Source organism: Periophthalmus magnuspinnatus, chromosome 14 (assembly GCF_009829125.3).
Source record: "Periophthalmus magnuspinnatus isolate fPerMag1 chromosome 14, fPerMag1.2.pri, whole genome shotgun sequence".
In the NCBI taxonomy this organism is placed as follows: domain Eukaryota; kingdom Metazoa; phylum Chordata; class Actinopteri; order Gobiiformes; family Gobiidae; genus Periophthalmus; species Periophthalmus magnuspinnatus.
Window position 1 is genome coordinate 3,357,611 of NC_047139.1, and position 27,102 is coordinate 3,384,712.

The 27,102-nt window shown below is 44.2% G+C and overlaps 1 protein-coding gene across 5 annotated transcripts; it reads left to right on the forward strand.

Moving 5' to 3' along the window:
* Positions 1 to 216: 216 nt before the first annotated feature.
* On the forward strand, positions 217 to 25,921 carry LOC117381571 (NACHT, LRR and PYD domains-containing protein 3-like). Of its 5 annotated transcripts, none has more exons than XM_055226594.1 (13): positions 217 to 293; positions 2,297 to 2,409; positions 2,486 to 2,572; positions 3,141 to 3,239; positions 3,309 to 3,378; positions 3,479 to 3,683; positions 3,771 to 5,556; positions 5,627 to 5,800; positions 23,150 to 23,323; positions 23,557 to 23,730; positions 23,894 to 24,067; positions 24,484 to 24,527; positions 24,872 to 25,921. In XM_055226594.1, the coding sequence occupies exons 2-13, from the start codon at positions 2,339 to 2,341 to the stop codon at positions 25,426 to 25,428; spliced, it is 3,615 nt and encodes a 1,204-aa protein (XP_055082569.1). In that variant the 5' UTR covers positions 217 to 293; positions 2,297 to 2,338; the 3' UTR covers positions 25,429 to 25,921. The 5 variants fall into 5 exon arrangements, with proteins under 5 accessions (XP_055082569.1, XP_055082568.1, XP_055082570.1 ...); XM_055226593.1 differs by having other exon boundaries at positions 2,300 to 2,409; XM_055226595.1 differs by lacking the exon at positions 217 to 293 and adding an exon at positions 1,177 to 1,258 and having other exon boundaries at positions 2,300 to 2,409.
* Positions 25,922 to 27,102: the final 1,181 nt, after the last annotated feature.

The window sequence follows — 27,102 nt, forward strand, 5'->3', positions numbered from 1 at the left end:
ATTTCACATTTCAGTGTTCTCAAAGTGCTTTGTTATAGATTATTCATTAACTCCACTCCAATAAAACAGGATAAAACTGAAACACATTTATCCAAACCTGATCTGTCCCTGAATCAACACAATAATAAAATATGAATGATTAACCTTCATCAGCCTCTGGAGGATCACAGTCCAACATCTTTACTGTTTATCAGAGATCTCAGGAGAGACTTTATATCAAACAGAGGAGCAGAGGAGCAGAGGAGGAGCAGAGGCTCACACAGACTCAGGAGGTGTTGGACTGTTTGTCTGAGGTAATAATGACTTATATTTACTTGTGTTGTGTCACAGTCACTTTGTGGCTTTTTGAACACATTCTTTATGTAATCCTAGTTTTATGGTCTCAGACTCTTCACTTCTAATGGGTTATTGAGTCATATTTTCACCTGTTTTACATTTAAAATACACTCAACTTTTAACATTAGTTTAACTTTTATTTGAAGTTGTACTTGATTCATTTAAATCTGAGATAATTCAGTCAGTGCAGTTTTTATGCTGTGTCTCTGTGTCTGAGGATATATTTTTGAGGTAATTGTACTTTTTTGAGTAGATTTTTAAACCTGTACTTGTACTATCTGTTAAAAGTGAAGTAGTACTCTTATTTTAAATGTGTACTTTTTCCTTTTACTTGAGTACAGTGGTTGAAGCTTGTACTTGAGTCCATCTTTAGCCATGCAGCTGTACTTTTACTTGAGTACACATTTGCAGTCCTCTTTCCAGCTCGTGTTGTAGCTGCTGTAACCTGTTGTATTATGCTGAGCCATAGAGTGTAGATGAGACAGGCCAAAGACACTGTTTTACACATGTAGTGTTCACTTTGAGCAGCTCAAATGTAGAGGGACAGGGCCAGAGGGAGCTGCAGGCTCAGACCAGCTCATTTACATTTATTCACCAAATCATCTTTTGGTTTTCTAGTTTATACAGAGAAGTGTCAGAAAGACTTGAGTGTTTGGGATATGAGCCTGTTATTGGTTTGTTTTGTGTCACAATCACAGGTCAAAGGTTTGATATAAAGTCTCTCCTGAGATCTCTGATAAACAGTAAAGATGTTGGACTGTGATCCTCCAGAGGCTGATGAAGGTTAATCATTCATATTTTATTATTGTGTTGCTATAGTTTCAGACGTCACAACATTCTATAGAACAATCATATTTAATACAGAAGAGTCAAATGTGTTTTATTCAAACACTCAGGCCCTGGAGGCTCCGTTCAGTTAAAGGTGCATCTTTTCTGGCAGAGGGTGCACCACCTCACTGTCTCTATGGAGATTTTATTACACAGAAAGTTCCACAATATGCCTTTAAACGTATCTGTTTTGCATTAATTCATTTCCAAGTGTTTTTATTTCTCAAAATTGCAAAACATACATTTTTTTACAAGCTCGATCACAACCAAATGGCGTCACCTGCTTGTTGCAATATAGAGGTTAATGCCATACTGTGGAACATTTTAAGCAAAACAATAACGTCTCCATGTAAACAAGCAGGTGTCTGACCCTCCAGAGCAAAGTTACACATTGCACCTTTAAGAGAAAATAAGAAAGAAGAAATGTGACGTCAAAGATGTTTGTAGAAAAGTAAAGAGGGAAACGTTTAGGACCAGACTCAGGATCTGGGCCAGATCCAAGTCACAGACAGAGTCCAAAGTCCAGGTCCAGGACAGGTCCAGACAGCAGCAGTGATGGAAGGAGTTGAGCTTTAAAGCTCTGAGTAATGTCAGGTTTATTTCTCTGTGTTCTGCTGAGTCCACATTAAAACACATGGGAATAGAACCACCAACCTGTCGCTGAGTCCAAATGTGCCTCTGTGTCTTTGATTCTTTACTGTCTGTTTTACAGGACACTGTGTCTCTGTGTTTCTGTTTCAAGTGTCTTGCCTAAGGGTTGTGGGGATGATGCCACTTGGTCTGGAGTTCAAGACAAAACTCTGTTATTGGAGATTGACTTTTTTAGATCTGCAAATCCAGACAAACATTAACGGTCTTTTCCTTGTGACATATAATCCTAAACTCAAATCTGGTTAATCTGTTACAATTGGATGGAAAAAAGAATGAGTAATTCTACAGAAAAAAAATGGTTGAAAATCCAAAAATATAGGAGAAAATGTTTATCTGTGTTTCTAGAAAGTTTCAAAGTTCAAGAAACATGAGGCAGTTAGACACATGTCCCAATAAAACACAGGAGTGAAGTCCCTAAATGAGACTCCAGACTCCAGTGCTGAGGACTGTGATCTAATGTGGGGTCCCCTGTGTCCCTCAGCAGCACCTCTGCCCTCTCACTGTCACTCAGACTGGACTGAGCATGGATCAGAGAGAGACCAGAGAGGACGGAGCCCCTCCCTCTAAAACCACTCACTCCCCCAAAGCTCACAGGTAAGAGAGGATCACTCCACCACTGTTCTCCATGTCAGAGCTCAGACTAAAGCCACTGCTCCATCTGTGTCCACAGACCTGCTCCTGGGGCCAGCACCGTCTCATTCAAGAGTGATGATTCTATGCAAAGAGGGTTAGTTTTTAAAAGAGAAGATGGTCCAGAGTAAGTCAGACTCAACACCTCATAATTTCAGGACTTTATGTTCACAGCCTTTTTAGAATAATATGGACGACTTGTTTTTTATTAAACTCAACATAAGTGTAAGAGCTGCAGATGACTCTGTGACTGTGAGGAGGAACTTCATGCTCGTCTCAGCAGCAGGAAATGCAACACACTTATGTCTTTGTCCTACAAAAGGACTTCTATGAGATCCTAGTCCAGGCCCATCACCCACTGGACCTGCTCAAGTCACATGACTTTAACGGCCATGCTTCTCCAACAGAGATACAACTTTTTATTTTTCAGCCTCTCTTCACGCAGACTCAGGTTACTGTCCTTGTTCAAATCTTTTCTTTCTTTGACCGGCTCCAGCTGGTTTCATGGACTGTTTGGTCTTTGTGATGTTTCCCACTGACATGTAGATGTTTTCACAATAACCAGTCCATTTGTAATGTAGACAGTTGTTTGTGGTTTTCACACAGACAAACACAGACAGAGCTAAAAGACATTGTATGTGATGATGGATTCTGGAGTGAGGTGAACACAAAAGTGTTTTTTTTCTGTGTCTCAGGATCCACCAGAAACATCCTCCATCTGAACCTGGTCCCATCTGTGAGTCCCTCAGGAGTGACCGCTCTAAGGAGTATCCCCCTATGTTTGCCACAGAGCCGTGAGTTTCCACAAGTGTTGAATTAAACAATTTAAATGGACATAAGTGTTTGATGAGTCTCTCTCACAGAGTGGAGCAGCAGGGTCCAGAGGTCTCCAGTGGTCAGCACCATCAGACACAGCTGGACTCCATATTTAAGGTCTGTCACTAAAGTTTGTAAATGTTCAGATGAATGAGAACTTGTTCCACACAGATCTGACACTGACTGCATTTGTGTTGTTTATAATGTGTCTGTTCAGCTTCTGGAGGAGGACATCTTCACTTTTGTCCAGAAGGAGCTGAAGAAGCTCCACAAGGTTCTGAGTACAGATTACCCAGAATGCTTAGAGCCTGTGAAGGATGAGGATGAAGAGCAGAGGAGCAGCAGTGAGGCTGTTCTGAAGATCACACTGAACTTCCTGAGGAGGATGAAACAGAAGGAGCTGGCTGAGCGTCTGTGGAGCAGTAGGACCATTTAACACATTTAACAAGGTGCTCACAGTCGTTTTATATTCTCTGAGACTCAGGCCTGTATCTGTTGTCTTCATTCAGGGAGTTATTCTGGAGTTTGTCAGCGTAAACTGAAGTCTAACCTGCAGCAGAAGTTTGAGTGTGTGTTTGAGGGCATCGCTAAAGCAGGAAACCCCACCCTTCTGAATCAGATCTACACAGAGCTCTACATCACAGAGGGAGGGTCTTCAAAGGTCAACCAGGAACATGAGGTCAGACACATGGAAACAGCTTCCAGGAAACCAGGCCCAGCAGAGACACCCATCACATGTGAAGACATGTTTAAAGGCCCAGCTCACACACATGGACCAATCAGAACAGTGCTGACAAAGGGAGTGGCTGGCATCGGGAAAACAGTGCTCACTCAGAAGTTCAGTCTGGACTGGGCTGAAGGCAAAGCCAACCAGGACATACAGCTGCTGTTCCCGTTCACTTTCAGAGCACTCAATGTGCTGAAGGAGAGAAGCTTCAGCTTGGTGACACTTGTTCATCACTTCTTTAGTCAAACACAAACAGAACTCTGCAGCTTTGAAGACCTCCAGGTGCTCTTCATCTTTGACGGTCTGGACGAGTGCAGACTTCCTCTGGACTTCACCAAAACCAAGGCCCTGACCGACCCCACGGAGTCCACCTCACTGCACGTGCTGCTGGTAAACCTCATCAGGGGGAGCCTGCTTCCCTCCGCTCGCCTCTGGATAACCACACGACCCGCGGCGGCCAATCAGATCCCTGCTGAGTGCGTCTCCATGGTGACAGAGGTCAGAGGGTTCACGGACCCGCAGAAGGAGGAATACTTCAGGAAGAGGTTCAGAGATGAGGCCGACACAATCATCTCCCACATCAAGACGTCCAGAAGCCTCCACATCATGTGCTACATGCCAATCTTCTGCTGGATCGCTGCCACAGTCCTGGAGCATGTGTTGAAAAGCAGAGAGAGAGGAGAGCTGCCCAAGACCCTGACTCAGATGTACATCCACTTCCTGGTGGTTCAGGCTAAAGTGAAGAACATCAAGTATGAAGGAGGATCTGAGACAGACCCACACTGGAGTCCAAAGACCAGGAAGATGGTGGATTCTCTGGGAAAACTGGCCTTTGAGCAGCTGCAGAAAGGAAACCTGATCTTCTACGACTGTGACCTGAGGGAGTGTGGGCTGGACGCTGCAGCGGCCTCAGTGTACTCTGGAGTGTTCACACAGGTCTTTAGAGAGGAGCCAGGCCTGTACCAGGACAAGGTCTACTGCTTCATCCATCTGAGTGTGCAGGAGTTTCTAGCTGCTCTTCACGTCCATCAGACCTTCATCAACACTGGGATCAACCTGCTCTCAGAGAAACAAACATCATCATGGTCAAATATTTTTAGCAATAATTCAGTCCAGTTTTACCAGACAGCTGTGGACCAGGCCTTGCAGAGTCCAAATGGACACCTGGACCTGCTCCTCCGCTTCCTCCTGGGTTTTTCACTGTCGACCAATCAGAGCCTTCTAAAAGGTCTGCTGAAACAGACAGAAAGTCGCTCCCAGACCAATAAGAAAACAGCTGAGTACATCAAGAAGAAGCTGAGTGAGGATGTGTCTGCAGAAAGGAGCATCAACCTGCTCCACTGTCTGAATGAACTGAATGAGCGTTCTCTGGTGGAGCAGATCCAACAGGTCTTGAGTTCAGGACGTCTGTCTGAAGGTGGACTGTCTCCTGCTCAGTGGTCAGCTCTGGCCTTCATCTTACTGTCATCAGAAGAAGATCTGGACCAGTTTGAGCTGAAGAAATACTGTGCTTCAGAGGAGGCTCTCCTGAGGCTGCTGCCAGTGGTCAAGGCCTCCAACAAAGCTCTGTGAGTAACATTTGTTTAACAGAGGATGGTTTGATTCAACTTCTACATGAACAATGTTTTCTCTCTCCAGACTGAGCAGCTGTAACCTGTCAGAGAGAAGCTGTGAAGCTCTGTCCTCAGTCCTCAGCTCCCAGTCCTCTAGTCTGACAGTCCTGGATCTCAGTCTCAACGACGTGAAGGACTCAGGGCTGAAGATGTTGTCTGTTGGTCTGAAGAGTCCTCACTGTAAACTGGAACAGCTCAGGTCAGAGAACATTTGATAATAGTAACATAAAGACATGGGACTTTTTATTTGTCTCATTCGGGTTAAATGTTACTAATGAATTAACTGTTTACAATAATAATTCGTGTCTTCAGACTGTCAGGTTGTCTGGTCTCAGAGGAAGGTTGTGCTTCTCTGGCCTCAGCTCTGAGGTCCAACTCCTCCCATCTGACAGAACTGGACCTCACCTACAACCACCCAGGAGACACAGGAATAAAGCTCCTGTCTGCTCTACAGGAGGACCCTCACTGCGCCCTGGACACTCTCAGGTTTGGACCACTCTTATAAATACTCACAAAAAACAATCCACAAAACAATTAATTCATTTAATGTAAGAACAAACTTCAAACTGAGTTCAGACTCAAGACTATGATTAATCTGAACTAAATCATGAATAAATTCACATTTGTTGTACTCATAAATTGAAAATCAGAAGTGCTTTTTATCCAATAAAAACAGATTTTAGAACCACCAGAGGAGGCCCACGTACCACAGTTTGAGAACCACTGTCAGATTCTACATAACAACAAAGGAGACCTATTATGCAAAAATCACTTTAACTATGTTGTAATTGTTTTAATCCACACACTCAGAGTTGTATTTAGAGTGATTCATGAATGTTTGAATGATCTTTATTCTCCTGTATTCAAGACGTCATGGCTCCAATCTGCCTCCTTTTTTCACACCACAGCGACTCTCACTGCTCTGGATTTATTTATTACAAATGAAAAAAAAAACAAAACTCAAAAAACAAACCCTGCTGCTCATTAGTGTGAACTACATTTAAATCTCTCCAGAGGTGAGGCTCCTTTGTTGTGATGATGTTTCTGGTGACGTATAATAAAGGGACATGTGTGAATCAGTTCTTAAAACCTCATTGGTCTCCAAAATTTTACAACCCAGAAGTCAGTGGATTTGTTTCTTTTATTAAATCATTTTAGATTAATATTCCGTCTTCTTCCATCCATTTTCTTTGTTTTTATCATTATAATGATCCACTGGTGAAAGAGATTAACACTTTACACTAGACAAAAGTACAATATGTCGTCTTTATTCTCACACAAACTCTTCTGACACTCTCTGATGTGGTGTTTCCTTTAGACTGAGACCTGCTGGAGAACGATGGATGAATCCGATCAGGAGATGTAAGTCTGACTTACTCCATTTAACACTGATTAGTTTTATGATTTTATTTGTCTCACACAAACAACACTTCAATACGGCACATGGTTATTATGATTTAAATTACTGTTGTTTTATGAGTTTCAACAAAAGCATCATGGGAAATAACCAAACACCTGGAGCATGTCTCATCGGTCAGTCAGACTGAGACTCACTGGCCCCTCCCCCTCGACTCTCTCTCCTCTGTGGGTGTGGCCTCAGACTGTGTGAATCCAGAGTTCTTCTTAAAGCAGATCCTGAAGAGTCCAGTCTGGAGCTGTGTAACTGCACTCATGTTTCAGCTCAAACACAACAGTGATCTTCATTCTTCTTCTGGAGACAGTGGATTTAAACCAATCCCCTGTTCTCCTCTGAGCTGTGCCTCTGCTGCCTCCTCCTCATCACTAGAACAACAACAGACACACAAACACTGGCAAAAGGACAGAAGCTGTGAACAAGCTCCTGAAACACAGAGCCACATGTCTCAGCCCCTGTGTGCACCAAGCCCCATCAGAACTACTGCTGCTGGAGCAAAGGAGGAGCAAAGGAGGAGCACCAAGCCCCATCAGAACTACTGCTGCTGGAGCAAAGGAGGAGCAAAGGAGGAGCACAGGAGCCACACTGACACAGGCACAGCTGTTGGACACAGGTCTACACACAAGCACAAATGACTGTGGATTCATATAGAGACATTTTAAAGGAGAAAGTCTGTGTCATGGAGCACAGAGAAGTGTAGGAGGAGCACAGGAGGAGCCCAGAGGAGTGTAGGAGGAGCACAGGAGGAGCACAGAGGAGTGTAGGAGGAGCACAGGAGGAGCACAGAGGAGTGTAGAATGTGTGGAGTGACGTCAGAGACTGGAGCTGCACTTTGTCACTGCAGCAACAAACTCAAGTTTTACACTGAAAATAATCTGAAATAGATGTGAGGCTGAAACTAAAGGAAATATAGAACTGATGCAAAAGAAACATGAGCCAAATATAAGACTGACATGATTCACAAATAAAATCATCAGAATAAAAATACATTCATCATAAATAATTGACTTTAAATCCATCTTTCATGAATAGATTGACCCATATTAAACTATAATTAAATCTGTGTCTCCACATGGGACTAACTGCTGCTGTGTTGTGTCTTCTCTCCATCAGATTTCTGTGATCTCACTCTGGATCCAAACACAGCTCACAGAAAACTCAAACTGTCTGAAAACAACAAGAAGGTGATACGTGTGTGGACGGAGCAGCCGTATCCAGATCATCAGGACAGATTTGAGATCAGGCCTCAGATTCTGTGTTCCACTGGTCTGACTGGTCGCTGTTACTGGGAGGTCCAGTGGAGTGGAAGGGTTTATATATCAGTGTCTTACAGAGAAATCAGAAGGAAAGGAATCATTGACACTGGGTTTGGACTCAATGATCAGTCCTGGAGTCTGTTCTGTTCTGAAGATGGTTTCTTTGTTTGGCATAATCACAAACGCACCTCCCTCCCTCAGCCCTGGTCCTCCTCTTCTGGGACAGTCTCAGTGTTTGTGGACTGTCCTGCTGGCTCTCTGTCCTTCTACACAGTCTCCTCTGACCAACTGACCCACCTCCACACCTTCAACACCACATTCACTCACACTCTGCTCCCTGGGTTTAGTCTCTTGTCTTCTGACTCCTCAGTGTGTGTGTGTGCTCCGACACACTCACCCTCCTCTGTGTAAAATACAACAGTCAAATCTGTAGAAAAATCACTTTGTAGATGTTTTATTTTGACTTGATTTGAGCAGAGATTTCTTTTCTAATGTGTTATTTCCTCTCAAAGACAAACTGCAGACATCAGCCTCACACTAGTGTCTGTACTGAACAAATCACTGTGTTCAATATGAACTTTACAAACTCATAAACAGGCACCACATGCAGTAAGTGTACAGTCTGTATATGTGCTACTTTGGTCCTTGTTTGTTTGATTGGGTTCAATACTCCCATAAGAAAGTATGTTGTATTTTTATGTTCTGAGGCAGTGTTTTTGTCCAATAAGAAGGAGGAGGAGACACAGTGGTGTAGACCATAGTAATTAGTACATGTGGTCTTTTATCAACCTTTCTTCAACTTGGAGAAGCCGACCGGAGCCACACCAAACAAACTAAACCATGAACTCATATAAAACCATGGAAATATGAGTCTTATTGTGTTTTCAGCCACAAATAAAAGACAAAAGTTCAAACACAAACTCTGTGCTGTTTATTCTTTCTTTGGTTTGTGAATGTGACATAAACATTAAACTACTTTTCATGGTGTACCTAAACACAGACAAAGATTTGGTTCAGTTTGTTTGTGGCATCAAATAGAAAATAACATGCTAGGATGCTAACAATGCTAACATGTGTGTGCAGATCCAGAGGCTGAATAAACCCCAGAGCCTCTGTGTCAGACGTCATCACATCTGAACAACTGCAGTAGCTCCTTCACACAATGGCACCACCAACAGGATGAATGGAGTAGGATCCTGTTCGTGACGCCATTCTGACATTTAACTCAGTTCTAGTTTAGTTTAGTCTAGTCTTTCTAACATGACTTCAGAATTAACAGAACAAAACAGCAGGTTTCAGATCATTCCAAAGGACTATCCAAAGGGCTCACAGAGATGTGAAATGAGCACAGTTACAAATAACTTCAAAACTATAAATTGTGTTATTTCATTGGTCAAAAGTCCTCAAAATGGTGCCTATATGCTGGCACAGTGGCTGCCGCTCTGTCCATGATTCTGTGAGATTTGCTCTACCCTGCTCTACCCTAGTTATGATCTCTGAAGTATTAAGGCGTATAGCCTTAATACTTCAGAGAAGTAAAGACCTGATCATCAGGGCTATCTTTTGGAACATTTTTGCTCACCTGAGCTGAGACGCCCCTGTTTCCCGCCAACTCGGAGCTCCTTTACCATCAGCTCGGAGCCCCTGTCAAGCACCAGCTCCTTTCCCGCCAGCTTGGTCCACCTTTCCCGCGCCTGCTCGGAGTTCCTGTCCTGTGGATGTCACACTCTATGGCTCCTTTCTGACGTGTCTGTCTTGCACGGATCAATCTGGAGTAGTGTCCCTCACTGTGTCATTTATCTGGCCTCAGCCCCGCTGATTGTCCGCCCAGGATTCTGCAATCCCGGTGTGTTCAATACGGCGGGAAGGGTGCCCGGCTGCCTCCGTAGCCCTCCAGTGTTACACACTCCCCGATGCCGACAGCACGTCCTCGGACTGGATCTCAGACTCCAGCCTCCCACCGGACTCTTTGCTTGGCGATGGTACACATCCTGTGGACTCTCGGGAGCTTCATTTGCCTTCTTGGTTTACATCTTCAGCCACATCGTGCCGGTATTCAGCGCCAAGATGCTAGCTTCCTGTTAGCATTCACTGGTCTGAGGTTGCCGCTGCTGCTGCAGTACTCCGCCTCTACCCTCCGCCGGCTCAACAACCGCTGCCTCCCGGACTGCGCTGCTTCTCTTCAACAGCTTGGACTCCTCCACAGCTCCCATCCTCCACATTGGGGATCTGGATGTACTTTTTCCTATCACAGCTCATCTGAAAACGCCATCTTGTCTATCGGTCCATTGCTCTGATACTTCCGCATTACGTCATCACAACAACCTACATGTGAGTCGGTCCAACCTCCGCCCTGTTCCACGCGCATCACAACACACCGCCAACTCACGTCACCTGAACTTCTCCCTCCTCAACACCCGTTCCCTCAGCAACAAGGGACTCATGTTAAATAAGCACGTCACAGACAATAAACTGGATTTTCTCTGTTTGACTGAAATCTGGCATAAACCTATGGACTATTTCTCCCACAATCAGACCACACCCCCCGGATTCTCTTTCATTGAAACCCCCGTTCTGAAGGGCGCGGCGGTGGCACAGCAGTTATTTTCAAAAAAGACATTAAATTAACCCCTCTCTCTCTCTCAAACTTTCACACATTTGAATATACTGCTTTCAAACTGTCCGGTCCATCTCCACTTGTAACTGCTGTTATTTACCGCCCCCCGAAGTCCAACCCCTCATTCCTTCCAGACCTCACAGACTTTCTGACTCAGTTAAGTGCCATATCATCCTCCATCCTTCTGCTTGGTGACTTTAATTTCCACATAGACAATGTCAACTCCAAACCCGCTGCTGAATTCATGGACCTTCTTCAATGCTTCAACATCACTCATTATGTCAATTTCCCCACTCACACTCACGGTCACATTCTTGATCTGGTTTGCTCCACTGATCCCACAATAAACAATCTCTCCAGCCATAACCTCTGCATATCTGACCACCTTGCCATAACCTTCAACATACAAATTTCCCTCACAGCCCATAAAGCAAAATGTACAATAACTTTCAGAAGTCTAAAATCCATTGAAACTCCTGCTCTTTCTGTTCTACTCTCCTCCAAACTGGCTACCTCCGAACCCCTCTGTCTGAAAACCCTTCTGAACTTGTCACTCATTATAACAACACCCTCTCCTCCTGTCTTGACGAACTAGCCCCCACCAAAACTAAAACCGTCTCCTTCACCCACACTGCCCCCTGGTACACCCCTGAGCTCCATCAAATGAAGTCCCATAAGCACCAGCTTGAGAGACTGTACAAAAAATCTGGTTTAACTGTCCATCTCCAAATCTACACAGACTACATACAGCAATATAAAGACACACTAAACTCTGCCCGGTCCAAATATTACTCCAACCTCATCCACTCCGGCTCCGATAACCCCAAAGCTCTCTTTTCCACAATAAACACACTCCTAAAACCCAACTACAACACCTCATCTTCCTTCACCACTGACAAATGCAATCAATTTCAAACCTTCTTTCAGTCCAAAATAGATTCCATTTACAGCTCAATAGGCCTCTCCTCCTCCTACACTGCTCCACCTGATCCTCCTCTGCCCCATCAACAGCTCTCTCACTTCACACCCATTTCCCCTGCTCACCTGACAAAACTTTTTTCCGGCATTAAAACTTCTACATGCTCGCTGGATCCCATTCCCTCTCCTCTCATCAAAGCCTGTCTTCCTGCACTCTCTCCACTGATCACCCAAATCATAAACTCCTCCCTCTGCTCTGGTTCTGTCCCACAGTCTCTCAAGCTGGCTGCCATCACCCCCATCCTCAAAAAACCCAACCTTGACCCTGATAACTGTGCAAATTTCCGTCCTATATCCAACATCCCCTTTCTGTCTAAAATCCTGGAACGTGTCGTCGCCGCCCAACTCCAAGCCCACCTCACCTCAAACAGTCTCTATAAACCCTTCCAGTCCGGCTTCCGTCACAAACACAGCACCGAAACAGCTCTGCTCAAAGTCACAAATGACCTCCTCCTCTCCGCTGACTCCGGCCACCTCTCCATACTCATTCTCTTGGACCTCACTAGAGCCTTTGACACAATCAGCCACTCCATCCTCCTGTTCCGCCTCAAAAACTCACTCAGCATCACCGGCTCTGCTCTCTTCTGGCTCCAGTCCTACCTCACAAACCGGCAACAGTTCACCCACATCAACCATTGCTCCTCTTCCATAGCCCCCCTGCAGCAGGGAGTCCCCCAAGGTTCGGTGCTTGGTCCTCTCCTCTTCATTCTCTACATCCTCCCCCTCTGCAACATCATTCGTCGTCACGGTCTCCCCTTTCACTGCTACGCTGACGACATCCAACTTTACATCTCCACAACATCCACAACCCCAGCATCCACTCCACTCTCACCCACTGCCTAACAGACATCAAAAACTGGATGAATCACAACTTCCTCAAACTAAACAGCGACAAAACTGACTTCATCATCATCGGTCCACACAACATCACCAGATCACAACACTTCACCCTGCACCTTGACAACACCACATTTTCTATCCCCACTCATCCGCAACCGCGGTGTGCTCCTCGACCCCACTCTTTCATTTGAACCCCACGTCAAGCACATAACCCGGACTGCATCCGAGTGTGAACCGGCTGAGATGACAATCGGCTCCTCCAAATCCGAGGCCATGGTTCTCCACCAGAAAAGAATGTCTTGCCCTCTTCGTGTGGGTGGTGAGTCTCTGCCTCAAGTGGAGGAGTTCAAGTATCTCGTTGTCTTGTTCACGAGTGAGGGAAGGATGGAGCGGGAGATTGACAGGCGGATCGGTGCAGCGTCTGCAGTGATGCGGTCGCTGTATCGGTCCGAAGGAGCTGAGTCCAAAGGCAAAGCTCTCGATTTACTGGTCAATCTATGTTCCTACCCTCACCTATGGTCATGAGCTCTGGGTAATGACTGAAAGGACAAGATCACAATAAAAGAGGCCAAAATGGGTTTCCTCCACAGGGTGGCTGGGCGCTCCCTTAGAGATAGGGTGAGGAGCTCGGTCACATGGGATAAGCTCGGAGTAGAGTCACTGCTCCTACATGTTGAGAGGAGCAGCTGAGGTGGTTTGGAAATCTGTTCAGGTTGTCTCCTGAATGCTTCCCTGGGGAGGAGGACACGCTGAAGGGACTATGCCTCTTGGTTGGCCTGGGAACGCCTTGGGGTCCCACCAGGGGAGCTGGAGGATGTGGCTGGGGTGAGGGAAGTCTGGGAGTCCCTGCTTAGACTGCTGCCCCGGATAAGTGGAAGAACATGGAGTATGGAATAAATGTTCTATTAAATAGAGCATAACTCTAAACCCTCACCCCGCCCCTACACCTACCCCAACCTAACCCTGACCCCTGACCCTAATAGGCCCTACGCCCTGTAGGCGCTCAGTCCTAAATAAAACTAATAATATTTTTACCAAAAACAATAAATCCGTTAAAAATAGAATGACATATTCTATATTTGAAAGCTCTCGACATGGAGTTAATGTAGGGGCTCGGGCCTAATAATAATAATAATAATAATAATGATAATAACCATCATTATTATTTGATTTTTCTTTCACATTTCAGTGTTCTCAAAGTGCTTTGTTATAGATTATTTATTCACTCCACACCAGTTAAACAGGATAAAACTGGAACACATTTATCCAAACTTGATCTGTCCCTGAATCAACACAATAATAAAATATGAATGATTAACCTTCATCAGCCTCTGGAGGATCACAGTCCAACATCTTTACTGTTTATCAGAGATCTCAGGAGAGACTTTATATCAAACAGAGGAGCAGAGGAGGAGCAGAGGAGGAGCAGAGGAGGAGCAGAGGAGCAGAGGAGCAGAGGAGCAGAGGAGGAGCAGAGGAGGCTCACACAGACTCAGGAGGTGTTGGACTGTTTGTCTGAGGTAATAATGACTTATATTTACTTGTGTTGTGTCACAGTCACTTTGTGGCTTTTTGAACACATTCTTTATGTAATCCTAGTTTTATGGTCTCAGACTCTTCACTTCTAATGGGTTATTGAGTCATATTTTCACCTGTTTTACATTTAAAATACACTCAACTTTTAACATTAGTTTAACTTTTATTTGAAGTTGAACTTGATTTATTTAAATCTGAGATAATTCAGTCAGTGCAGTTTTCATTCTGTGTTTCTGTGTCTGAGGATATATTTTTTACATAATTGTACTTTTTTGAGTAGATTTTTAAACCTGTACTTGTACTATCTGTTAAAAAATGAAGTAGTACTCTTATTTTAAATGTGTACTTTTTCCTTTTACTTGAGTACAGTGGTTGAAGCTTGTACTTGAGTCCATCTTTAGCCATGCAGCTGTACTTTTACTTGAGTACACATTTGCAGTCCTCTTTCCAGCTCGTGTTGTAGCTGCTGTAACCTGTTGTATTATGCTGAGCCATAGAGTGTAGATGAGACAGGCCAAAGACACTGTTTTACACATGTAGTGTTCACTTTGAGCAGCTCAAATGTAGAGGGACAGGGCCAGAGGGAGCTGCAGGCTCAGACCAGCTCATTTACATTTATTCACCAAATCATCTTTTGGTTTTCTAGTTTATACAGAGAAGTGTCAGAAAGACTTGAGTGTTTGGGATATGAGCCTGTTATTGGTTTGTTTTGTGTCACAATCACAGGTCAAAGGTTTGATATAAAGTCTCTCCTGAGATCTCTGATAAACAGTAAAGATGTTGGACTGTGATCCTCCAGAGGCTGATGAAGGTGAATCATTCATATTTTATTATTGTGTTGCTATAGTTTCAGACGTCACAACATTCTATAGAACAATCATATTTAATACAGAAGAGTCAAATGTGTTTTATTCAAACACTCAGGCCCTGGAGGCTCCGTTCAGTTAAAGGTGCATCTTTTCTGGCAGAGGGTGCACCACCTCACTGTCTCTATGGAGATTTTACTGACCAGAGTGTTCCACAATAAATGTTTCTTGCTTTAAACGTATCTGTTTTGCATTCATTCATTTCCAGGTGTTTTTATTTCTCAAAATTGTAAAACATACATTTTTACTACGAGCTCGATCACCACCAAATGGCGTCACCTGCTTGTTACAATGTAGAGTTTAATGCCATACTGTGGAACATTTTAAGCAAAAAAATAACGTCTCCATGTAAACAAGCAGGTGTCTGACCCTCCAGAGCAAAGTTACACAGTGCACCTTTAAGAGAAAATAAGAAAGAGGAAATGTGACATCAAAGATGTTTGTAGAAAAGTAAAGAGGGAAACGTTTAGGACCAGACTCAGGATCTGGGCCAGATCCAAGTCACAGACAGAGTCCAAAGTCCAGGTCCAGGACAGGTCCAGACAGCAGCAGTGATGGAAGGAGTTGAGCTTTAAAGCTCTGAGTAATGTCAGGTTTATTTCTCTGTGTTCTGCTGAGTCCACATTAAAACACATGGGAATAGAACCACCAACCTGTCGCTGAGTCCAAATGTGCCTCTGTGTCTTTGATTCTTTACTGTCTGTTTTACAGGACACTGTGTCTCTGTGTTTCTGTTTCAAGTGTCTTGCCTAAGGGTTGTGGGGATGATGCCACTTGGTCTGGAGTTCAAGACAAAACTCTGTTATTGGAGATTGACTTTTTTAGATCTGCAAATCCAGACAAACATTAACGGTCTTTTCTTTTAGAAATATAATCCTAAACTCATGTTTGGTTAATCTGTTACAATGAGACAGAAAAAAGAAAGACATCTCAAAAGTAATTGTACAGAAAAATGGGTTAAAATCCAAAAATATAGAAGAAAATGAAACTTTCTAGAACCACAGATAAACAAAGTTCAAGAAACATGAGGCAGTTAGACACATGTCCCAATAAAACACAGGAGTGAAGTCCCTAAATGAGACTCCAGACTCCAGTGCTGAGGACTGTGATCTAATGTGGGGTCCCCTGTGTCCCTCAGCAGCACCTCTGCCCTCTCACTGTCACTCAGACTGGACTGAGCATGGATCAGAGAGAGACCAGAGAGGACGGAGCCCCTCCCTCTAAAACCACTCTCCTCCCCAAAGCTCACAGGTAAGAGAGGATCACTCCACCACTGTTCTCCATATCAGAGCTCAGACTAAAGCCACTGCTCCATCTGTGTCCACAGACCTGCTCCTGGGGCCAGCGCCGTCTCATTCAAGAGTGAGGACTCTATGTATCGAGGGATTGTTTTTAAAAGAGAAGATGGTCCAGAGTAAGTCAGACTCAACACCTCATAATGTCAGGACTTTATGTTCACAGCCTTTTTAGAATGATATGGACGACTTGTTTTTATTAAACTCAACATAAGTGTAAGAGCTGCAGATGACTCTGTGACTGTGAGGAGGAACTTCATGCTCGTCTCAGCAGCAGGAAATGCAACACACTTATGTCTTTGTCCTACAAAAGGCCTTCTATGAGATCCTAGTCCAGATCCATCACCCGCTGGACCTGCTCAAGTCACATGACTTTAACGACTGTGCTTCTCCAACAGAGATACTTTTTTTTGCAGTACAACTTTTTATTTTATTTTTCAGCCTTTCTCTTCACACAGACTCAGGTTACTGTCTTTGTGTAATGTTCAAATCTTTTCTTTCTTCGACCGACTCCAGCTGGTTTCATAGACTGTTTGGTCTTTGTGATGTTTCTGACATGTAGATGTTTTCACAATAACCAGTCCATTTGTAATGTAGACAGTTGTTTGTGGTTTTCACACAGACAAACACAGACAGAGCTAAAAGACATTGTATGTGATGATGGATTCTGGAGTGAGGTGAACATAAGTGTTAAGAACAGTCACTGTGACTGAAGTGTGTTTTCTTCTGTGTCTCAGGATCCACCAGAAACATCCTCCATCTGAACCTGGTCCCATCTGTGAGTTCCTCAGGAGTGACTGGTCTATGAGATATCCACTTCATTTTTCAACAGAGCCGTGAGTTTCCACTGAATAAAACAGTTGAAATGAACATAAGTGTTTGATGAGTCTCTCTCACAGAGTGGAGCAGCAGGGTCCAGAGGTCTCCAGTGGTCAGCACCATCAGACACAGCTGGACTCCATATTTAAGGTCTGTCACTAAAGTTTGTAAATGTTCAGATGAATGAGAACTTGTTCCACACAGATCTGACACTGACTGCATTTGTGTTGTTTATAATGTGTCTGTTCAGCTTCTGGAGGAGGACATCTTCACTTTTGTCCAGAAGGAGCTGAAGAAGCTCCACAAGGTTCTGAGTACAGATTACCCAGAATGCTTAGAGCCTGTGAAGGATGAAGAGCAGAGGAGCAGCAGTGAGGCTGTTCTGAAGATCACACTGAACTTCCTGAGGAGGATGAAACAGAAGGAGCTGGCTGAGCATCTGTGGAGCAGTAGGACCATTTAACACATTTAACAAGGTGCTCACAGTCGTTTTATATTCTCTGAGACTCAGGCCTGTATCTGTTGTCTTCATTCAGGGACTTATTCTGGAGTTTATCGACATAAACTGAAGTCTAACCTGCAGCAGAAGTTTGAGTGTGTGTTTGAGGGCATCGCTAAAGCAGGAAACTCCACCCTTCTGAATCAGATCTACACAGAGCTCTACATCACAGAGGGAGGGTCTTCAGAGGTCAACCAGGAACATGAGGTCAGACACATGGAAACAGCCTCCAGGAAACCAGACCCAGCAGAGACAGCCATCACATGTGAAGACATGTTTAAAGGCCCAGCTCACACACATGAACCAATCAGAACAGTGCTGACAAAGGGAGTGGCTGGCATCGGGAAAACAGTGCTCACTCAGAAGTTCAGTCTGGACTGGGCTGAAGGCAAAGCCAACCAGGACATACAGCTGCTGTTCCCGTTCACTTTCAGAGCACTCAATGTGCTGAAGGAGAGAAGCTTCAGCTTGGTGACACTTGTTCATCACTTCTTTAGTCAAACACAAACAGAACTCTGCAGCTTTGAAGACCTCCAGGTGCTCTTCATCTTTGACGGTCTGGACGAGTGCAGACTTCCTCTAGACTTCACCAACACCAAGGCCCTGACCGACCCCACAGAGTCCACCTCACTGCACGTGCTGCTGGTAAACCTCATCAGGGGAAGCCTGCTTCCCTCCGCTCGCCTCTGGATAACCACACGACCCGCGGCGGCCAATCAGATCCCTGCTGAGTGCGTCTCCATGGTGACAGAGGTCAGAGGGTTCACCGACCCACAGAAGGAGCAGTACTTCAGGAAGAGGTTCAGAGACGAGGCCGACACAATCATCTCCCACATCAAGACGTCCAGAAGCCTCCACATCATGTGCTACATGCCAATCTTCTGCTGGATCACTGCCACAGTCCTGGAGCATGTGTTGAAAAGCAGAGAGAGAGGAGAGCTGCCTAAGACCCTGACTCAGATGTACATCCACTTCCTGGTGGTTCAGGCCAAAGTCATGAATCCAATCCAATCCAATCCACTTTATTTATATAGCACATTTCATAAACAAATTGTTTCCAAAGTGCTGCACAGAGACAAAGTGACATAAAAAAAATAAAATCAATAAAATCAATAAAACACATAAAAATAAATAAAAGAAAAGAAAAACACAGAGGACCACACAACTCACGCGGTGTTAAAAGCCAGAGCATAAAAGTGGGTCTTAAGACGAGACTTAAAACACTCTACAGTGGGAGCTGTTTGAACGTGGGGGGGCAGGGCGTTCCACAGTTTAGGTCCAACCACAGAAAAGGCCCTGTCCCCTCTGGTTTTAAGTCTGGTCTTAGGGACCACGAGCTGGAGCTGGCCCTCAGACCTCAGAGCGCGCACCGGGATGTAAATTTTGATGAGGTCCGAGATGTAATCTGGGGCCAGACCATTCAAAGCTTTAAAAACAAACAATAAAATCTTAAAATCAACTCTAAAATTAACAGGAAGCCAGTGCAAAGACGCAAGAATTGGTGAGATATGATCGTGTTTTTTGGTTCCTGTTAAAAGTCGTGCAGCAGAGTTTTGGACTAACTGCAGTCGGTAAAGCGAGTTTTGCGAAATGCCAGAATAAAGTGCATTGCAGTAGTCCAGGCGCGAAGAAATAAAAGCGTGCACGACTTGTTCAAAAAGTTTAAAAGATAAAAATGGTTTGACTTTGGATAAAAGCCGCAGATGATAAAAACTAGATTTTAAAACGCCATTAATATGCTTGTCAAATTTAAAATCGCTGTCTATGGTGACGCCAAGGTTGGTGACTGTGGGACGCACATAATTTTGAAGAGGTCCCACATCCGTGGGGGTACTGCCAGAGCCAAACAGTATAACCTCGGTCTTTGCTTCATTCAATTTTAAAAAGTTTTGGGCCAACCAAGCCTTGACGTCACATAGACAGTCGAGTAGGGGTGTCAGGGAGCAGTAGTCTTTTTTAGAAATTGGTAAATAAATCTGGCAATCATCTGCGTAAAAATGATATAAAAGGCCATGTCTTTTAAAAATGTCCGCAAGCGGGAGAAGATAAAGTGCAAAAAGAATAGGCCCCAGAATTGAACCTTGGGGGACTCCGCTCACAAGTGGGGTGAAGGATGAGGTAGAGTCCCCCAGCCTGACTGAGAAGGACCGCCCTGTTAGGTACGACCTAAACCAGTCCAGGGCAGTCCCCCTGACACCCACACAATATTCAAGACGGTTTAAAAGAGTTGAGTGGTCAACTGTGTCAAAAGCTGCAGTCAGGTCTAAAAGCACTAAAATGGCAGAATTACCAGAGTCTGTCATTAAAAGCAGGTCATTTAAAACCTTTAAAAGTGCAGACTCTGTGCTGTGAAACGCTTTATAGCCTGACTGGAAAGTGTCCAAAGTTCCGTTTGCATCTAGGAAAGGCTGCAGCTGTGCAATGACAGTTTTTTCTAAAATTTTCGACACTAAAGGGAGTTTAGAAATTGGTCGATAATTAGATAAAATTGTAGGGTCAAGACCAGGTTTTTTGATCAAAGGCTCAACAACAGCTTTTTTACAAAAAGAAGGAACAACACCAGAATACAGACTGCTGTTAACAATCTCTTTAACAAAATTTCCAATAGTTCCCCAAACCTCTTTAAAGAACCGAGGTGGGACTGGGTCTGTGGGACAGGAGGATGGTTTAAGTTTATTCACTATCCCTGTAAGCACAGACAAAGACACAGGCTCAAACTGACTAAAAACATTTGAGCACTGAGTTGTTATGGTGAGGTTAGAAGAAAGAGACAGAGTAGATAAATTAGCTCTAATATCCTCAACCTTACTATTAAAAAAAGATAGGAATTTCTCACAAGTGTCCCGCGTCATCTCCAGTGTAGTGGATGGATTAGGGTTCAGAACAGAACCAATTGTTTTAAAAAGAACACGGGGTTGACTGCAATTACTTAAAACGAGTTCAGATAAAAACTTAGTCTTTTCAGCTTTAACAACACGCTGATAGTTTTTCCAGCTGCATTTGAGTATTTGATAATTCACCTCCAATTTATTATCTTTCCACTTGCGCTTTACGGCACTCACGTCGTGCTGCGCGCGTGGTTTCATTGAGCCAGGGCTCTTGTTTTGGTTTTGGACGCAAGCCTTTCAAGGGGGCTACATCGTCCAAGACACAAGTACAAGTGGACAGAAATACATTCATTAGTTGATCCGCATCCATGTATGCGGAGGTGGGGCATGTTAACAAAGATGCCGTAAAAAGAGGAGAAAAGGCAGCGGCTGTGTCTGACTTGATAAGTCGGCTTTTACGCACAGAAGCAGGCAGCGGCGTGTCATTACAACAAGTAAAATCAAACATTACTGGACAATGATCAGAACAAACAGCATTCCCAACAGAAACACTGTCAACGTGAAAACCATAAGACAACACAAGGTCTAAAGTGTGTCCGTGCGTGTGCGTGGGGCCAGTGACATGTTGTGTCAAATTAAAAGCATAAATAAAGTCTAAAAACTCGTTGACCATAGGTTTTGTAGGACAACAGACATGCACATTCAAATCCCCAACTATTAAAATCCTATCATACTGAGAGGACATCAAAGCCATAAAATCAGAAAGTTCTTTAATAAAGTCTCTGTTGTGCTTAGGCGGTCTGTAAATCACAGCGCACAACACTGGATCTGTCTGTCGCAGCTCAAAGCAACTAAGTTCAAAAGAGGAGAAAGGACCCGGTGATAAAATCCTGTGATAAACACAGTTCTTTAAAACAGTAGCGATACCGCCACCACGACCAGTGGTTCTTGGCATGTTGATAAAAGTACAGTCAGGAGGTAAAAGCTCTGAAAAGGCGGCAGACTCACCGGTGTTGATCCACGTCTCAGTTAAAAACAGTATATCCAAACAGCGCGACTTGAAGAAATCCTGCAGGACAAACGTCTTGTTCACGATAGATCGCGCATTCAGCAGCGCACACTTTGTTGGAGCCACAGGCTCATCAGCCGCTGGGGCAGCCCGGCTCAACGACCGGAGATTACCGGGGGACACACGTGAAGCCCGGCGAAAAGAGGAACGGCACGGGCGCAGCGCGTAGACCTCCTCTAGCTGCCCGACGATGGGAATCAGCCAAGCGCCGACCGGAGCAGGCGTGCGTCTCGCGAGATACCGGCGAAGACAACTCGTGTATTCCTGTGGAAATGAGGAGGACCACACCCTGCCGGGAGAAAGTGCCAGCCATGCCTTCAGCTTCACAAGCCGCCCAGCTCGTATTCCACGGCGTTTACGCTTCCTTGGTGGGAGCGCGTTGACCCGGAGGAGACAGTCGGGCACGTCAGCCAGGTAGAAGGACTTGGACTTATTCGCTTCATAGATTGAACATGCACCAAGGTTTTGTCCAATGTTTAACAGCTCTTGACGATCATACACCAGCAGTGAGTTGACGGTCCTCTTAAAAGTAGTTAAAATCAATATAAAACATATAAAACCATGCAGAGCCAAGCGGCGAGCCAGCAACCCCGGCGCCATCTTGAATAAATCCATTGAATTCTTCATCCCCTTCATGAACATCAAGTATGAAGGAGGATCTGAGACAGACCCACACTGGAGTCCAGAGACCAGGAAGATGGTGGAGTCTCTGGGAAAACTGGCCTTTGAGCAGCTGCAGAAAGGAAACCTGATCTTCTACGAGTGTGACCTGAGTGAGTGTGGGCTGGACGCTGCAGCGGCCTCAGTGTACTCTGGAGTGTTCACACAGGTCTTTAGAGAGGAGCCAGGCCTGTACCAGGACAAGGTCTACTGCTTCATCCATCTGAGTGTGCAGGAGTTTCTGGCTGCTCTTCACGTCCATCAGACCTTCATCAACACTGGAATCAACCTGCTCTCAGAAAAACAAACATCATGGTGGACAAATATTTTTGACAGTAAATCAGTCCAATTTTACCAGACAGCTGTGGACCAGACCTTGCAGAGTCCAAATGGACACCTGGACCTGCTCCTCCGCTTCCTCCTGGGTCTTTCACTGTCGACCAATCAGAGCCTTCTACAAGGTCTGATGACACAGACAGAAAGTAGCTCCCAGACTAATCAAAAAACAGCTGAGTACATCAAGAAGAAGCTGAGTGAGGATGTGTCTGCAGAGAGGAGCATCAACCTGCTCCACTGTCTGAATGAACTGAATGAGCGTTCTCTGGTGGAGCAGATCCAACAGGTCCTGGGTTCTGGACGTCTGTCTGAAGGTGGACTGTCTCCTGCTCAGTGGTCAGCTCTGGCCTTCATCTTACTGTCATCAGAAGAAGATCTGGACCAGTTTGAGCTGAAGAAATACTGTGCTTCAGAGGAGGCTCTCCTGAGGCTGCTGCCAGTGGTCAAGGCCTCCAACAAAGCTCTGTGAGTAACATTTGTTTAACAGAGGATGGTTTGATTCAACTTCTACATGAACAATGTTTTCTCTCTCCAGACTGAGCAGCTGTAACCTGTCAGAGAGAAGCTGTGAAGCTCTGTCCTCAGTCCTCAGCTCCCAGTCCTCTAGTCTGACAGTCCTGGATCTCAGTCTCAATGACTTGAAGAACTCAGGGCTGAAGATGTTGTCTGTTGGTCTGAAGAGTCCTCACTGTAAACTGGAACAGCTCAGGTCAGAGGAGTTAATATTACTCACTGTTATTACATAAACTGTTGGCATATGCTGTGGAAAAGAACGTTTGATAAAAGTAACTAAAGGTATGGCACTTTTTATTTGTCTTGTTTGGGATGAATGTTATTAATAAATTGATTGAGTGGCTGCTGCCAGTGGTCAAGGCCTCCACCAAAGCAAAGCAGAGGATGGTTTGATTCAACTTCTACATGAACAATGTTTTCTCTCTCCAGACTGAGCAGCTGTAACCTGTCAGAGAGAAGCTGTGAAGCTCTGGCCTCAGTCCTCAGCTCCCAGTCCTCTAGTCTGACAGTCCTGGATCTCAGTCTCAACGACATGAAAGACTCAGGGCTGAAGATGTTGTCTGTTGGTCTGAAGAGTCCTCACTGTAAACTGGAACAGCTCAGGTCAGAGGGGTTAAAATTATGTACTATTATTACATAACCTGTTGGCATTTGCTGTGGAAAATAAACTGAGATAAAAGTGACATAAAGACATGGGACTTTTTATTTGTCTCATTCGGGTTAAATGTTACTAATGAATTGACTGTTTACAATATTTTGTCTTCAGACTGTCAGGTTGTCTGGTCTCAGAGGAAGGCTGTGCTTCTCTGGCCTCAGCTCTGAGGTCCAACTCCTCCCATCTGACAGAACTGGACCTCAGCTACAACCACCCAGGAGTCACAGCAATAAAGCTCCTGTCTGCTCTACAGGAGGACCCTCACTGCGCCCTGGACACTCTCAGGTTTGGACCACTCTTATAATTACTCACCGAAAAAAGAACATAATTCATTCAATGTAACAGCAATCTTCAAACCAAGTTCAGACTCAAGACTATGATTAATCTGAACTAAATCATGAATAAATTCACATTTGTTGTACTCAGAAGTGCTTTCTATCCAAAAAAACAGATTTTAGAACCACCAAAGGAGGCCCACGTACCACAGTTTGAGAACCACTGTCAGATTCTACATAACAACAAAGGAGAACTATTCTGCAAAAATAACTTTTAACTATGTTGTAATTGTTTTAATCCAGACAATCCAGATAATGATCCACTGATGAAAGAGATTATCACTTTACACTAGACAAAAGTACAATATGTCGTCTTTATTCTCACACAAACTCTTCTGACACTCTCTGATGTGGTGTTTCCTTTAGACTGAGACCTGCTGGAGAACGATGGATGAATCCGATCTGGAGATGTAAGTTTGACTTACTCCATTTAACACTGATTAGTTTTATGATTTTGATTGTCTCACACAAACAACACTGTAGCAACAAATTAAAGTTTTACACTGAAAATAATCTGAAATAGATGTGAGGCTCTGAAACTAAAGGAAATATAGAGCTGATGCAAAAGAAACATGAGCCAAATATAAGACTGACATGATTCACAAATAAAATCATCAGAATAAAAATACATTCATCATAAATAATTGACTTTAAATCCATCTTTCATGAATAGATTGACCCATATTAAACTATAATTAAATCTGTGTCTCCACATGGGACTAACTGCTGCTGTGTTGTGTCTTCTCTCCATCAGATTTCTGTGATCTCACTCTGGATCCAAACACAGCTCACAGAAAACTCAAACTGTCGGACAACAACAAGAAGGTGACATTTGTGAGAAAGGAGCAGCCGTATCCAGATCATCAGGACAGATTTGAGACCTGTCCTCAGATTCTGTGTTCCACTGGTCTGACTGGTCGCTGTTACTGGGAGGTCCAGTGGAGTGGAAGGGTTTTTATATCAGTGTCTTACAGAGGAATCAAAAGGAAAGGAGTCAGTGCTGACAGTTTGTTTGGACACAATGATCAGTCCTGGAGTCTGAAGTGTTCCAAAGATCGTTTCTCTGTTTGTCATAATGCCATATACACCTCCCTCCGTCAGTCCTGCTCCTCCTCTTCTGGGACAGTCTCAGTGTTTGTGGACTGTCCTGCTGGCTCTCTGTCCTTCTACACAGTCTCCTCTGACCAACTGACCCACCTCCACACCTTCAACACCACATTCACTCACACTCTGCTCCCTGGGTTTAGTCTCTTGTCTTCTGACTCCTCAGTGTGTGTGTGTGCTCCGACACACTCACCCTCCTCTGTGTAAAATACAACAGTCAAATCTGTAGAAAAATCACTTTGTAAATGTTTTATTTTGACTTGATTTGAGCAGAGATTTCTTTTCTAATGTGTTATTTCCTCTCAAAGACAAACTGCAGACATCAGCCTCACACTAGTGTCTGTACTGAACAAATCACTGTGTTCAATATGAACTTTACAAACTCATAAACAGGCACCACATGCAGTAAGTGTACAGTCTGTATATGTGCTACTTTGGTCCTTGTTTGTTTGATTGGGTTCAATACTCCCATAAGAAAGTATGTTGTATTTTTATGTTCTGAGGCAGTGTTTTTGTCCAATAAGAAGGAGGAGGAGACACAGTGGTGTAGACCATAGTAATTAGTACATGTGGTCTTTTATCAACCTTTCTTCAACTTGGAGAAGCCGACCGGAGCCACACCAAACAAACTAAACCATGAACTCATAGAAAACCATGGAAATATGAGTCTTATTGTGTTTTCACCCATAAATACAAGACAAAAGTTCAAAAACAAACTCTGTGCTGTTTATTTTTTCTAAGGTTTGTGAATGTGATATAAACATTAAACTACTTTTCATGGTGTACCTAAACACAAGGAAAGATCAGGTGCAGTTTGATTGTGTCATCAAAAAGAAAATAACATGCTAAAATGCTAACAATGCTAACATGTGTGTGCAGATCCAGAGGCTGAATAAACCCCAGAGCCTCTGTGTCAGACGTCATCACATCTGAACAACTGCAGCAGCTCCTTCACACAATGGCACCACCAACAGGATGAATGGAGTAGGATCCTGTTCGTGACGCCATTCTGACATTTAACTCAGTTCTAACATGACTTCAGAATTAACAGAACAGCAGGTTTTAGAACATTCTAAAGGACTATCCAAGGGCTTCACAGAGATGGGAAATGAGCACAGTCACAAATAACTATTCAAAACTACATATTGTGTCTTTTCAGTGATCAAAAGTCCTCACAATGGCACCTATAATAAGAAACTGAAACAATAATGACTGTCCATTTGAGAGGGGCATATAAAAAAATCAATGTGGTCACTTAGTAGAGTCTGTGCTGGACATGGACACATATATTGGGCTCATGGACTTCGTCTCTAATGTAACTGATCAGGTACAACATTTGTGTATTTCTCTTTTGAATAATCCTTTTAAGATAGAACATGTGAAACAAATACCAGCTCTAGTACTGATGGTTTTCAGACTTTAGAATATGAATGTAACAGTTCTGTCAGTTTGCATGTTTTCCCCCAGTCTGGCTCTGTTTTCAGCCTGTTGTGGTCCTTCTTTTGTTACCTCTCCGTTTTCCCTGCAGCTGCCTCTCGTTTGTTAATCAGCCCAGGGTAGTCTATATATACTGTTTATGTTCTGTCAGTTCTTGGAAGATTGTTGAACAGCCAAAAGCAACTCTCTTCGACTTTGTTGTCGTGTCATCTGACCTCCGACCGCGTGTCTTGGACACTCGGGTGAAGAGAGGGGCTGAGCTGTCAACTGATCACCACCTGGTGGTGAGTTGGATCCACTGGCGGAGGAGGAAGCCGGACAGACCTGGCAGGCCCAAGCGCATCGTGAGGGTCTGCTGGGAACGTCTGGCGGAGCCTTCTGTCAGGGGGTCTTCAACTCACACCTCCAGGACAGCTTCTCTCTTATCCTGGGGGAGGTTGGGAC

Coding starts and splice junctions, on each gene's coding strand:
- LOC117381571 (XM_055226594.1), top strand. CDS start 2,339: ATGGATCAGAGAGAGACCAGAGAGGACGGAGCCCCTCCCTCTAAAACC. Junction 3,684..3,770: donor GGCTGAGCGTCTGTGGAGCA/GTAGGACCATTT, acceptor GTCTTCATTCAG/GGAGTTATTCTGGAGTTTGT. Junction 24,068..24,483: donor TGCGCCCTGGACACTCTCAG/GTTTGGACCACT, acceptor TGTTTCCTTTAG/ACTGAGACCTGCTGGAGAAC.